At 40.6% G+C, this 13,691-nt stretch overlaps 1 protein-coding gene across 1 annotated transcript; it reads left to right on the top strand.

The window, feature by feature from the left end:
* The first annotated feature begins 7,519 nt into the window (after positions 1-7,519).
* Positions 7,520-11,255, top strand: mfsd6l (major facilitator superfamily domain containing 6-like). The gene is made up of 2 exons (XM_083779907.1): positions 7,520-7,656; positions 8,327-11,255. The coding sequence occupies exon 2, from the start codon at positions 8,364-8,366 to the stop codon at positions 10,191-10,193; it is 1,830 nt and encodes a 609-aa protein (XP_083636033.1). The 5' UTR covers positions 7,520-7,656; positions 8,327-8,363; the 3' UTR covers positions 10,194-11,255.
* The last annotated feature ends 2,436 nt before the right edge of the window (positions 11,256-13,691 follow it).

The raw sequence follows: 13,691 nt of genomic DNA, 5'->3' as shown, positions 1-13,691 counted from the left end.
ACAGAGCATAACGCTATGACTATACCTACACACTGTAGTATGGCAGGGCGTATCAAATAGTCATACATTGCATTTTACTAATATATCACTCCTTTCTGATATACATAAGCGGGGGAGGAGTTTATAAATATATTGTTTTAAAATCCCTATCTTTATATGTGTTGTGTTTGGTGTTGACATTATACAACAACAATTTGAAGTAGTGACACTACTTGGACACGCCTGCGCGTCCTTAGACCCCAGTCAATATGAGCTCAATAGCAATTAAGTTAGTGAATCAGTGTTTCAGCCTAACTATGCCTGAGAACCAATGGCATCTCTTATCCACTATGTGACAGCAGGATAATACAGTATATATTACAGTATCAGTACAGTTACAACAATGCACTTTATTTCTGACCTTTCTCTTTCTTTTCTCCTGTACTCCTCCAGGAGTTCTGGGTTACTTTGAATTTTTTCCCTGTATTTCTGCAACCTAGCTTGAGCAGCTTCTTTCTTCCTTGCACTAGCTGTCACCCTGAAATTAAAAAAATCATAATAGAAATCAATATTATGTCAACAGTCAATTCTACAGAAAATTATCATTACCGCAATATAGGTTCTCTTTACAGGCTTTAAAAAGTTGCGGTGTGTGAGAGAAGGTTAAGTTAAACTGTCGCTAGAAAACGTCTGTTTACTTGCTAGCTATAGCTAAGGCAAGTCTTTGAACTTTGCGTGGAATGTCCTCCAAGATACCCATGTACCTGTCTAAATACTTCCTTAATGTAAACGAAGTCCACACCCACAACACCAGAGGGAGTGCAACAAACCATGTACAACCCAGATTCGGCACAAACAAGGGACTAAATTATTTTCGCTCCTATGCCACCAAAATGTGGAACGCCCTACCAACAGTCATTAAGACATGTGAATCCCTTGACTCCTTCAAAACCGCTCTCAAAGGGCACCTACGGATGGCTGCAATTCGAAACTGGCCTCTGTAAAATCTGAATCCCCATTTTCCCTCACTGTATATTGTATCTTTTCCCTTTTTTGCTTCCCATATGATGAATTCCTGTTCTGTACTTTAGCTACATAGAAATGTCTATTTGTATGTCTCTAAATGTTTGTATGTCTTTAAATGTTTTGATGAATTGAACAATGTGGACCCTGTTGTAAACAAGTGTAATGCTTAATTGGGTCGTCCACTCACAGTTGACAGTCTTTGTATTGAGTTTGTGCTTAAAATTTACTGTAAATTCTACAAACTGTTAATAAATATTTCAATCAATCAATCAATCAATCCTGTTTCCACAACTTTCCACAGACTGTCAAAGACAATCTCAGACACAACACGTGACGTTACACATATATTTGTGCACTGTAACTTATATTATAATACACAAACCTTCTCGGCATCACGTTCACTATCTTCTCTGATTGTTTGGCTCCACCGTTAACATTGTAGTAAGGTGGGCGGTAGCGAATTTGGCGATGCGTTTTAACCATACATTTTAACTAAGGTTTATATAATATACTCTAAGGTTTGCAGGTTGCAATGTCAACAGGTTGCAACCCGGACGAGAGAGCGGAACGGACACATGCAGTCGTCGCTCTCTCGTCCGGGATGAAACACACACTATTCTCTAGTTCCCACAGGAGCCCCTTCACGAATACAAGAAGACTCACCCCGTTTCTGTTTTCCTCCCAGAAGTTTCCCCAGTGAGGGGTGGGAGAGGCTGGACAGCAGACGGCTGGATTTTGAATTTCTCTAACTATAAACTTTCATGACAGCAGACAGCCTAAGTACAAATATAATTTATGAAAAGCTACTACAGTGAAGTCTGTTCACAGAAGTTGTTGTAGGATATGTGGGGATTATCTGACGAGGTACCATTTGAGGGGGCAAAACCTTACATATACTAAATAATACTAAATTGTTTATAAGGTCAATATAAGTAATATAATATAGCCTTTCCACAGTAGTAGCTTTTTCATGTTTTTGATTATTTTGCAAATTTTCCTACATAATACCTCATTTGCATATTTAAAAATGTAAAATTTGTAATACAATAAATCATTGTCTTCGTGTAAGTACTCAATTGGGGGAGTTTAATGGTGATAACAATCTAATATAGGTATGGTTTTGCACACTCAATTCATAATTCACGTTTCAATTTTGGAGCTCTGGCTCATGGACTAAAAAACAAAAAGAACTGAACCGGTTCCCACTGGGAACCAACCAGTGGAAAAGGGGCCAGAGTGTGTATGCAGAGTAGTACTATTACTAATACTATATTTTATATTACTCTGCCCCTTCAATGCTCGTTGTAAGATTTTATTTTAATCATAAACAGAGACACATTGTTAAAAAAAAAGAAAACGAAATTAACGAAATTACTTAAATTAATGAACTCCAAAGCAATTTCTTATTTCTAAACAAAATAAAATAAAAGCGCCCACAGCATACCCAGTGAGAATCGACCCCAGCACCTTCTGTGAGGCGACAGCGCTATACCGACTGCAGGCACCACCATGCCCCATGCTGTTTACAAGTCTAACTCTATTATTTATAGATCTCCTTCTCATGTCTTCTGATGTTATGCATTGTTGGTGTAAGCTAATTTAGTATATGTTTTGACATTTCCGAACATATAATTCAGAGAATACCTCACAAGGTTCTCTTGCCTGTAGGCTACTGGGCTACTGGCACAGTATTTCTGAGGATGCAACGCACTGTTGTCCCATCAGTGCTGTTGTCATCCTTCATTCAAACAGCTGTGTTCTGTTTGGTGATGCTGTTTGCTCCATTTGGAGCACAAAGGTTTGAACATATGCCGGAACTAAACCTTCATTCAAACAGCTGTGTTCTGTTTGGTGATACTGTTTGCTCCATTTGGAGCACAAAGGTTTGGACATATGCCGGAACTAAACTAAACCATAAACTATAGTGGTTACGGGGAGAAAATCAACATTGCACACTTCCATTGTGACTCGGTCAACTCAAAACATTGGAAATGTCAAAACGCTATAATCAGCAGGACAATAATCTATTGCATTCCAGAGTCTGACCGATGCCTGATTTTTGGTTCTGATGTTGATCCCGTGGTGGGGGATCTAGACCACCATTTAGCAATATTTTCACTGATATTTGGGCAAAAAGTAGGTTTCTAATCACTTTGAAAAACTTTGATTTGATTAAAGTTTCTGTTTGAGACTATCTAACCACTTAACCTCTGTAGTCTTAGATAACTAGACTTGAGTTACAATTGTACTTTGACCACTTTTTCTGTCTACACCGTCACCAAATGTCTTTGCGGAAAATAGACGATTTACGAGCTCACGATTGGTCTGGCTCTAGTTCTGTATGGTCTATCAGACTTTACAGAGTAGTGTATAGTGCTGCTGGTCAGTGGTGACTCACATGAACTTCCCATCATGTTCATGTCTTCACCCCACAGGGAGTTTGTGATTTGCGGACCCAGCAGTGTTCTCTGGGCAGCAGCAGTGAGAGCAGACCTGGAGGTAGGCAACTTGTCCAGGGACACGCTGACCCAGGAGAGATCAATGGTGCTGCATGCTCTGCAGACAGTGCTGGGGAGAGGACATCAAAGCTCTATGCTGGCAGAGGCAGTGGAAGCCGAGGAGTGAAAGAGGAAGATATAAGGGCAGTTGCACAGCAAATTTGTTTGTGTTCAAAACACTCTACTACTTTATGAAGCAAGTGTACTGTACTATATGTCTACAGAAAGTGTTTCTTAATGTGTATGGAGACAAAATAGTATAGGTTTAAACTCATTCAATCTGGAATAGCTTGGAACTGTTATTTATTTTATAAGTTATTTAGCAGTGCGAGGAAGGGGCCCCATGTGTCCTCAAATATCTACAATGATATCTTGACAGCTGTTAGAGGAGGTCCTAGTCCTACTCTCCTCAAATGCCACAAAGCTAACATTTATGACTGTATTTTGCAGCATTTCTGTATTTGTTTTTTTCAGTTGCAAACTTGCAACGCCTGTGCTCTCCGTGTAACACTCCCTTACCCACGCCACAGATGAACTTCCTCTTGTGGTCGAACAATGAGGAAGATCTGTGTGAGTCATTCAGAGCACATTTCCATATTCTACACTGTATGTACAAATAAATGTATATTACTGTAGTGTGTACAAAACACAGAACACAAGCCTACATCCCATTTGCTACATAATGGAACCCCCCCCCCCCCCCTTACTTTAATTTGAGAAACAACTTTATTACTGTACTGCAGGATAGTTCCTGACGATGCTATGACTAAAGGTTGCTATAGGATAACAACAAACAGATATTATCTATCACATAGAAATTGTGCAGGCATAAAACAGTGGTTGAAAGCACAATCTCTGGCGAAGCAGTCACAGGCTGTGATATTTTGAGTGACATCAAGATTATGATGATAGAATAAAGACATATTTATAAGTATAGGCTTAGCCAAGAATTGCTTTAGCCATCTGGAAAGTGGGCTGTTGTGATTTTGTACAATACGTTTTAAATCATACGTAGGCTATTCATTATGAGCTTGTAGATCTGTTACTTTTGAAAATGTTTGTAAACTTTTGAAAAAATGTGAGTACTTTTAACTACTTTTACTGGTATACTATTTTGATGCTGATACTTATGTAGGCCTATACTTTTACTCATGTGTGTGTGCGTGTGTGCGTGTGCGTGTGCGTGTGTGCATGTGTGTGTGTGTGTGTGTGTGTGTGTGTGTGTGTGTGTGTGTGTGTGTGTGTGTGTGTGTGTGTGTGTGTGTGTCTTCCTGGATTTTACACATTGCATTTCTTCCTCATAGGGAAAGAGAGTCTAATGTCTTAGTTTGCAGAAACTGAACCTTCATTGTACTACATACATACCAGTCACTGATGTGGAACGATGTCCTTAGCAGTTCACCAGTGTACAGTCCAAGGCATGACGGGAAACACACAGGGACAAAACAGGGCTGTCAATATATAACAACCAGTAAGCCACATGGAGGCAAACAGAAAGCTTCATGGGAATTGGGAAATACATGGAATGGTTTGTTTTTCTTGTCAGGGCGGGATTCATGGTAAACTTCCTCTCGCCTCACTCCGTGGTATGCCAGCAACATTAACAGCCTGGGAGCCATGATTCCAAAGCTTGCTAAAATGGTAACCTCTAACCTGTTACCTGAAGATGTCTTCCTATTGCATGCCCTACCGCCGTTGTGGTAATAGTTCTGCCAATCTATTCTGTTAGTCAGGGAATATTATCAGTATAATCTGTATAATCTGGGAATACATTTCTTACCAAGAATTTTCTTTTTGTAAAGGTGTCTACTAACATAATTATGGTTTATATTCAACCACCCTAGGGGAATTTTTGACAGCTGCTGAAAGTTGGGGTACCATCAACAGCCAATATATGGCAAATTGTTCTAAATTTCATTATGCTTTATGCACTATGCACAGGAGATCTGTACCCAGAACCTTAACATCAGGGCTCATGAGGAAAGAACATTCACTGTCTGTCTAGACAGGGATTCCCGCAGCCGCAGGACATAATTATGACAATGTCCAAACTAAGCTGGGACACCATGGGACATGCCTCAGTGAATGCCTTATTGTTCCTTTTGAAACGGATCGTCAACTCCGATAATGAAGTCATATCGTCACTTTTATTCATAGAATTGAGATATCGCCCTGCTTGGATCCAGGATATGGCCTCCAGCCAGAAGTCAAACTGAACACGTATTTGAACAAGAACCTGTCTGTGCCAGTCAACACCTTCAGCGGAATCATCATGTGATATGAGTGTTGTTTGTTCTAATGCATGCTGAGAAGAGTCCCTTTCATTTACGGTAAATGAAAGGGACTCTATCTGCTTCTTAGTAAACATGGGGTAAATGATTTACCCCATGTTTACATGGACTAAAACTTGATGGAGATACACAAAGATAACCGGAAATATTTAATGTACACTATTCAACAAAGAAGATCAATTTGATTAGATGCATTAAGTCCAAGAGCCTAAGGAGCCTAAGGAGAGAGGTCAAAGTGTAAAACAAAAAATAATTGTAAATTTATACTTTTTATTTAGATTTGAGATATGTCAGATTACAAATGTAACATCTTTCAAGTAGGCTACTGTAGTGTAGATTGTGTAGTAGATTATTAGCCAGGCTATAGATTGTGTACGTTATACTATACTGTAACTGTATTGTACATTTGTAGTCTAATGAGAGGAATATCTGATTTGAAATGTAAATTATGGTTATAATGTAGATTGTGCCTGAAATCATGTCATAAATCTGTCAACACTAATAATTGCGTCATATTCACATTTGTTTGACAATTATCTCACTATATGGCACAATGAATGACATGTCTTTTTTACTACATGAAACAATTCAGTCTATTAGTATTATGGTTGGACTGCTGCATACGCCAACTGTACCAATTTAGTTACAATATGGTTATTATATGCAGAGACCAGATGACAGTTATGTGTTGAGGAGAAAGGTCACATAATTACAGTATCTAGCAGGATGGATTATAGCCTACAGTAGCTGAAATGTAATGATGAAAAGGATGTTTACAGTGTTATGTTGTTTGCACAAAGTACAGGTTACTTTAAGTTAAATTAAGTGACAGAAGACACTACCATGTTGGCCTACACACTGGCCTTGGCCTATGTATCTACTGTATATGAAATGCAAGATAAATTGCTGTCTATTTGTTTCTAGGGCCCAGCACTGTGTTTTATAGCTTTTCTATTCTATTATACCGGTATTGTATTGTATTGTATTGTATTGTATTGTATTGTATTGTATTGTATTGTATTGTTTTGTATTGTATTGTATTGTATTGTATTGTATTGTATTGTATTGTATTGTATTCTATTCTATTCTATTCTATGTCATGCCTGTCCAACACTAACTCATTCCAGTTGTAGATGAAACTTGTTCTTCGTGTTATATGCTTTTTAGATTAATTTACTTCCTTGAAAGACATGTTTAACGTGACTTACCCATTGGAGCCCATCATAGGGAGGAGGGGTGGGGGGATTGGTACAGCATGATCCCATGGCCCGGAGGGACGATCACACTCACTGACTCAATTATTGTTATAGGCACCTGTTCACTGTCATCATCTCATCATCATGGCAGCCGTTTCACGTTTGATCATGATGTGATTTGTGAATGATTTGTGATGAGACAAATATTCAGTGGATAGTAAAATATTTTCCTTTGTGAGTTCTTTAACTTTTGTCATGCTTTAATATTTTCGGCGCTTTTCGGTGCTTTTCCTGGTTTTATCATCACTTTTTGTATTACTTTCTGTTGAACTGAACCCATTCTACAAACTGAATACAAATTTCAATCAATCAATCAAAGTCGTACGAGTCGTAGTCGACCAAGTATATATCAATACTTCGGTTGCCTTGACAGCCAACTAGCCAATCACAGCGCGACCATCGTTGCTACAGGCTATGGGAGACTGTCACCTGAGTGAGTGGACTGCTACAGCTGCATACTGCTTCCAAAGGCAACAGGTAGCAGCAGCGCGACAATCGACAGAAGAAAACTAAACATCAACAAATAAAACGGACACACGAACGTAGAAATACAATGTGAAATGAGTGCTGGAAGATAAGGACCGTACATTTGTCAAATTTTAGAAGGTAAACATTCTTAATTGTATCCATTTTCTACTTTTGTCCATACCACTGTCTGTAACTTTTGCACATGACGTGGACCTGGACGTGCTCTGCATCTTGATAAGAAAGGCAGACAGGTGCTGCTGCTGCCTGCCGAAATGCTGTATAATGAATCCCTTTTTAAGTAAATTATATTTAAATTGGCTACTTTCTTATGTTTAGATCAAGTGTATTATGCTTAGTTCTAGGATTGTACAACTGTTGTGGATTGCGCAACAATTTGTATTCATTAATTTGTATTTTAGTTTCAGTTTAATCTAAGTTATGGCTTGGTGTTGAAGTAGGCCTACTAGTACTACAAAGTGTTACAATTAGACGCTGTAAGTTTTGATCATTTGTTTTTTAATTAGATTACATTTATAAATGCAATTCCTGCAACCCCATTCACAGCTGCTATAGTGTAATGTTGGCACATTAATAAGTTGGCAGCTAAAATACAATACTGATTTTATTTTTTTGTACCTCCCTCAAAGTCATAACCTTTTCTTCAACCATCTCTCTCCCCTTCCCTGTCGTCCCCCCCGTCCCCCCCTCCTCCTCCTCCTCTCTCTCTCTCTCTCTCTCTCTCTCTCTCTCTCTCTCTCTCTCTCTCTCTCTCTCTCTCTCTCTCTCTCTCTCCCCCCATGTGAGACAGATCTGAAGAGTGTGTGAGCTCCCTGGGCTGGGCAGTCATGAAGGGGAACAAGCAGATAGACATTAATAGCGCCCTGGTCCTGGCTGGCACCTTCAGCTTCCTGTGTTCATGTGCCAGAGGCTGCCTCCTCCCCTTCCTCACCCTGTATTTCAGACAGCTAGGCCTGACCCCTGCAATGACGGGCCTCATCATGTCCACCAAGCACTTCATATCGCTGCTCTGGAGCCCCCTGGCCAGTGCGCTGTCTAAGCATTACAATAAGAGGAGGGCCATCATAACAGTCTGCCTTGTTTGTTCAGCGGCAGCTGCCCTGGTTGTTCCACTCATCCCAGCTACTGACGGTGACAGATTGACCAGTCTCTGTAACACGTCTGATGTCGGCACAAGTCTGACTGCAGGTCTGGGTGATTCCATCCATACTGATATCGTTAAAGCCACCACATTGTCAACTCAAACCCACATAGATGTCAGTACCGCTCATGCCATGTCTCATTCCATTGTCACGTCGCCAACAAAGACAGCAGGAGACACCAAACCTGCCATGCAGACCAAAGCCTCACTTGACACACTGCAGCAGCACCGTAATGCATCAACCCCTCATATCTCACAAATGAATGTGACTATGGTGGTCAACAGCAGCAGCAGCAGTTTTGAAGAGCTACATGGTAATGCCTCCATTGTACATCACAAACACCCCAACTCGTCAAAACTGGTGAGGAACGCAAGGTTCACGGCCAAGAACGCGGAAGAGGTGGATGGTCATTTTCATTTCGACATCTGGGGAGGCCTGAAGGCGATGGACATCCAGCACCAGCTGTTCTTCATGATGACCATCGTGGTGTTGATTTGGGAGCATGTTTGCTCCCCTCTGGAGCGGACGGCAGATGACGGCCTCTACGAATTCCTGGACTATGTGGACGCCTCGGAACGCTATGGCAGTACCAGGGTGTGGGGGCTGCTGGGAGCGGCCTGCGGGGCCGGGGGAGCGGGGTTGCTGGTGAGTCGCTTGAGCTGCCTCATCTTCAGAAAGACGCCCAGGAGCGCCGTACATTTTTATTCCTATGCTGGGCTGATGATTCTGGCCCTGCCTGCCGTGGCGTTCCTGCCTCTCTATCTGAACAAGAAGCGAGGCAAGAACAACGGGCTTCTCAAAGCGGTGAAGCTGGTGCACGGGCATCCCCGGGCCCTGCTCTGTGTGATTACTACCTTTCTGGTAGGGATGGCAGGCTCCACTGTGGAGAACTTCCTCCTCTGGCAGATGCAGGACCATGGCAGCAATGAGCTGCACATGGGAGTGTCTCTGGCCTTGGCCTTGCTCTCTCAGGCAGCCTTCCCTCTTCTGGCTGGCTGCATGTCTAAACTCCTTAACCCAGGGAGGGTGCTTGTTTTCGGGGCTGTCAGTTTGGCGCTACAGTGCCTCTATTACTCATTCCTCTGGGGACCCTGGGCCGTGGTCCCTGTTCAGGTGTTGAGCTGCTTCAGTGGTGGAGCCCTCTGGTGGGCGGTGTGGTTACAGTGTGAGGATGTAGCCCCGCCAGGCGCTGAGAGCAGCGTGACCTGGGTCTACAAGGGCCTGTCTTTGGACCTGGGAGCAGGCCTGGGAAGCTTGGCTGGGGGGTTTGTGGTCCAGAGGTTTGGGGTGGGCTGGCTCTTCAGGGGAACTGCAGTGGTTCTGGCTCTCTGGTGCCTCTGTCTGCCACTGCTCCAGTGGAAAGCGCCTCAACAGCGCAGGGTTAACTACTCTCGTCTTCTGGTGGCTGACGCTAGCGAGGCGAGTGATTCCGATTCTGACGGGGACTGGCTGGATAAAGCCATGGAACTTGACAAGAGCAACAATAACTGTAGTCCTTTAAGAAAGCAGGATTAGGGATGGGGGGATTGTCATTCAGTAAAACAGACAGCTTGGCCACCGTTGACTTTATAAATGATGGCTCCTTCAGCTCAGTGTAAATACAGGGAGTGTGTATGCTGTGAGGCTGTTGTGGAGCAACTTGGCTCACCACACCCAGGTAGTCTGCTTAGTGTTTGTTTAACCAAACGTGGTTTTGTATAGGAGACCCTTACCCCTGCTGACTTGATGTTATTGCTATTTACTTTGCCAGACTTCTCAAGTGTAAACTTATATATTTACATTTCAATTCAGAACTACTGTACTAAGTGCTGTATACTCAACTGCTTTGACAACAATGGAGACAAACCCTTGCTTAAAGCTATTGGAAAATATACTACTGTATATTTAAGTATGTAACGTTATATTTGGTGAACGACTAGTTTGACAAAATGTGTTTGCCTGACCTGTATTTCCATTTACCTTTGTCAAATGTGTCTTACAGTAGTTCAACTGGCCTGTTTTGTTCTGTTATGAACGAAGTCTGAAAAGCAACTTCTAATAAAACTACAGATTGCCTTTGCAAACCTGCAATCTGGACTCGAAATAGCAGCATTCCGCACTGATGTCAGGCTGATATAAAATGAATACCAATATTCAATCAATGTAAAAAAAGAAAGTATTGTATTATTTACTTTTGTCCAAAGATGTTCATTTGAATGTTTAGTTATCTGTATCTGACATAATCACACACGCTGTATGTGCCTGATATACTTAATGGTGGTAGTAAAATTAATTTGGGTATGAGCATACATAAAGTGAGTTTAACGTTGTTTAACATCGTTAATGCAATCAGATAGGACTTTTCTGTTTGGATGTACTGTATGGGCTGTCAAGGCCAGAAAGTAGTTATCTTCTTTTCTTCCGGGTATGATGATGTCACGTGCATACCCGCTATAGAGAGAAGTCAATCAATCCATTGCATACCAGAATAAGAATAAGCAATACAGAATCATGCCATAGTAGCAGTGTTGATTTTGGCCGCAAATTTATATTTTAGTTTTAGTCATAAGTCTGTTGAATGCTTTTTATTTAGTTTTAGTCACCATAAGACTTTAGTCGACTAAATGTACAGTTGATTTAGTTGACTAAAATGTTTAAAAAAACTAAACTTTTGGCGGGCCTTGATGCCGTCGTAATGACTGTTTTTACACTTGCTGAAAATAACAGATCTATAATATATAATATAATATATAATATATCTTGTAGATCTGCTATTTTCAGCATGCAACAAAGTGTAAAATGACTTACACTGGATCTCTTGTCCACTAGTCCCTAACATTTTAGTCTAGTTTTTATTTGTTGATGAAATTGTCGGTCTTAGTTTTAGTCATCATAGCTTAGTTTTCATTTAGTTTCCATTTAGTTTTCATCAGTGAAAAAAAGGTATAGTCGACGAACATTTTTCGTCATAGTTTTAGTCAACGAAAACAACACTGCATAGTAGCAGGAACTATACCCAGTACAAGTGAACATTTCTGAAATCACCAGTTTAGCAAGTTTGTGTAATATCTTTTTTGATCTAATAAAAAGCTCTACACAGTATGAAGCTAATTCTCTCTTCTTAGCTTATTAAAATAAATAGTTTTTGCTGCCTCACTTTAACACACACACACACACACCATAAGTACTACAGCAGACTTGGCAACCTGACTGTAGAAAGTAACAGTACAGTAAAGAACCTGGGGGTTATTATTGATTCTGAATTTAATTTTAATTCACACAATAATCATGTTACCAAGATTGCCTTTTTTCACCTTAGAAATATTGCACGAATCAGAGCCTACGATGCAAAAACGCTAATCCACGCCTTTGTTTTTTCTCGGCTTGATTACTGCAATGCACTTTTTTCAGGACTGCCTAAGAAAACAGTTTTAACTAGAACTAAGATGAGAGAACATATTACTCCAGTTTTGGCATCACTGCACTGGCTTCCGGTTGTTTTTAGGATTGATTTTAAAATTATTTTACTTGTCTATAAAGCTCTCAATGGTCTCAAAGCTCAGCTCAAGACCCACTTCTACAACATTGCTTTTAATTGATCTTTTATTTTATTTTATTTTTTGTTATTCATGTCCTCACTGTATTGCATTACTGCTTGTTTTTTGTCGTTGCCTTGCTTTTCTTTTATTCTCCATTGTTCTGTAAAGCACTTTGAGCTGCATTTCATGTCATGAAAGGTGCTATACAAATAAAGTTTTATTATTATTATTATTATTATTACAGTATATTTGCTTTTCTATCTGGAACAGCTGGTATCGGACGGATGTCATCCTGACATTTCTCGGTGTGCCTTTCAGTGCAGTGTTTATTCCATGATATTTTGAAATTGCAATAACTTAAGTTTTCACAATGTTTCAAATATTACATGCTTCTTGCAGTAGAGAAACCCCTTGATAAGATCCCACCTGAGGCGTTGAGCTGATACAATAAAGAAAAGAACCCCAGATAGATAAAATGTTGCAGGATCTTGAGAATAGGAAATGCACTATGCTTGAACTATGAATTGCTTCCCCCCCCCCCCCCCCCCCTCCCCTTTTTATTTATTTGTGAAATGTTGATAATCTGATCTTTCACTTTGTACCCCACTGAGTCTGTGGTGAGCATGTATCTGTGTATGAAAATTACGAGTCGGTATGTGAAACACTTCCACCTACAGGATAGATGCTGATATTCTTTCAAAACAAAATAAATATAAACAACCTGATGCTTTGGTCATAGAGGGCCAGGCTTTATAGTTGGTGCACTTGGTTGGTTGGACGATTCTTCCTCCCGGGCCTCCCCCATCACTCCAACATTTGTGTCATGACTCATGCGTGATGCGTTGCAGCTGCACTGTCGTTGAGGGAGTTCTGCGTGTTCGTCACAAGATGGCGCATGTGAACAGCTGTCACATCACATGCGCTGTCCATCCATACGTGGTGCTGAGATTCTCCGACTCCAGTCTTCAAACCCACAGAAGTCGGCTCCACATCTGTTGGCAGCTTTCCTCCTGTCATTCACATGTTGGTTTGGCGTGAACAGAGTAAATGCGTTGTATAGGCTAATTCAAATGTTATAGGAAAAGGCGAGAAGCAATATATTGTTTAATTTACTGTTCAGATAAATTGAACACGAGGATATTTAAGTCATTCAAGAGATATGGAGAAGGGGAAAAAAACCTCACAACCTGCACAGTATGGGTCTTTAGAACGGACTCATGTGGATGGACCTGAAAAAACTGGTGAGTTCTGGAGATATCAGTGGGCATTGACAGGTTTATTCCTTTTTACCTTATTAGCATATTATTATTATTCTGCAGTTGTTTTTGCTTTGTTTTGTTTTCATACCTACCGTGCTGCTATGACCTGAGTTCCCACTAGGATAAAAAAAAGTCTATCTGTAGTGTCTTTTAACACAACATTAACATTTATGTCTGCAAAGTGATTGGATGTTTGCTTGTATAAGTGTGACAGGTGGTAATTGGTCTAAACAAAG

Source organism: Protomyctophum parallelum (genome assembly GCF_964188405.1).
Source record: "Protomyctophum parallelum genome assembly, chromosome: 13".
NCBI lineage: Eukaryota > Metazoa > Chordata > Actinopteri > Myctophiformes > Myctophidae > Protomyctophum > Protomyctophum parallelum.
Note: the sequence above shows the minus strand (reverse complement) of the source record. Positions and strands in the feature narration are given on the sequence as shown.

What these genes read in the sequence shown, in the direction of transcription:
- mfsd6l (XM_083779907.1), top strand. Translation starts at nt 8,364, where the DNA reads ATGAAGGGGAACAAGCAGATAGACATTAATAGCGCCCTGGTCCTGGCT.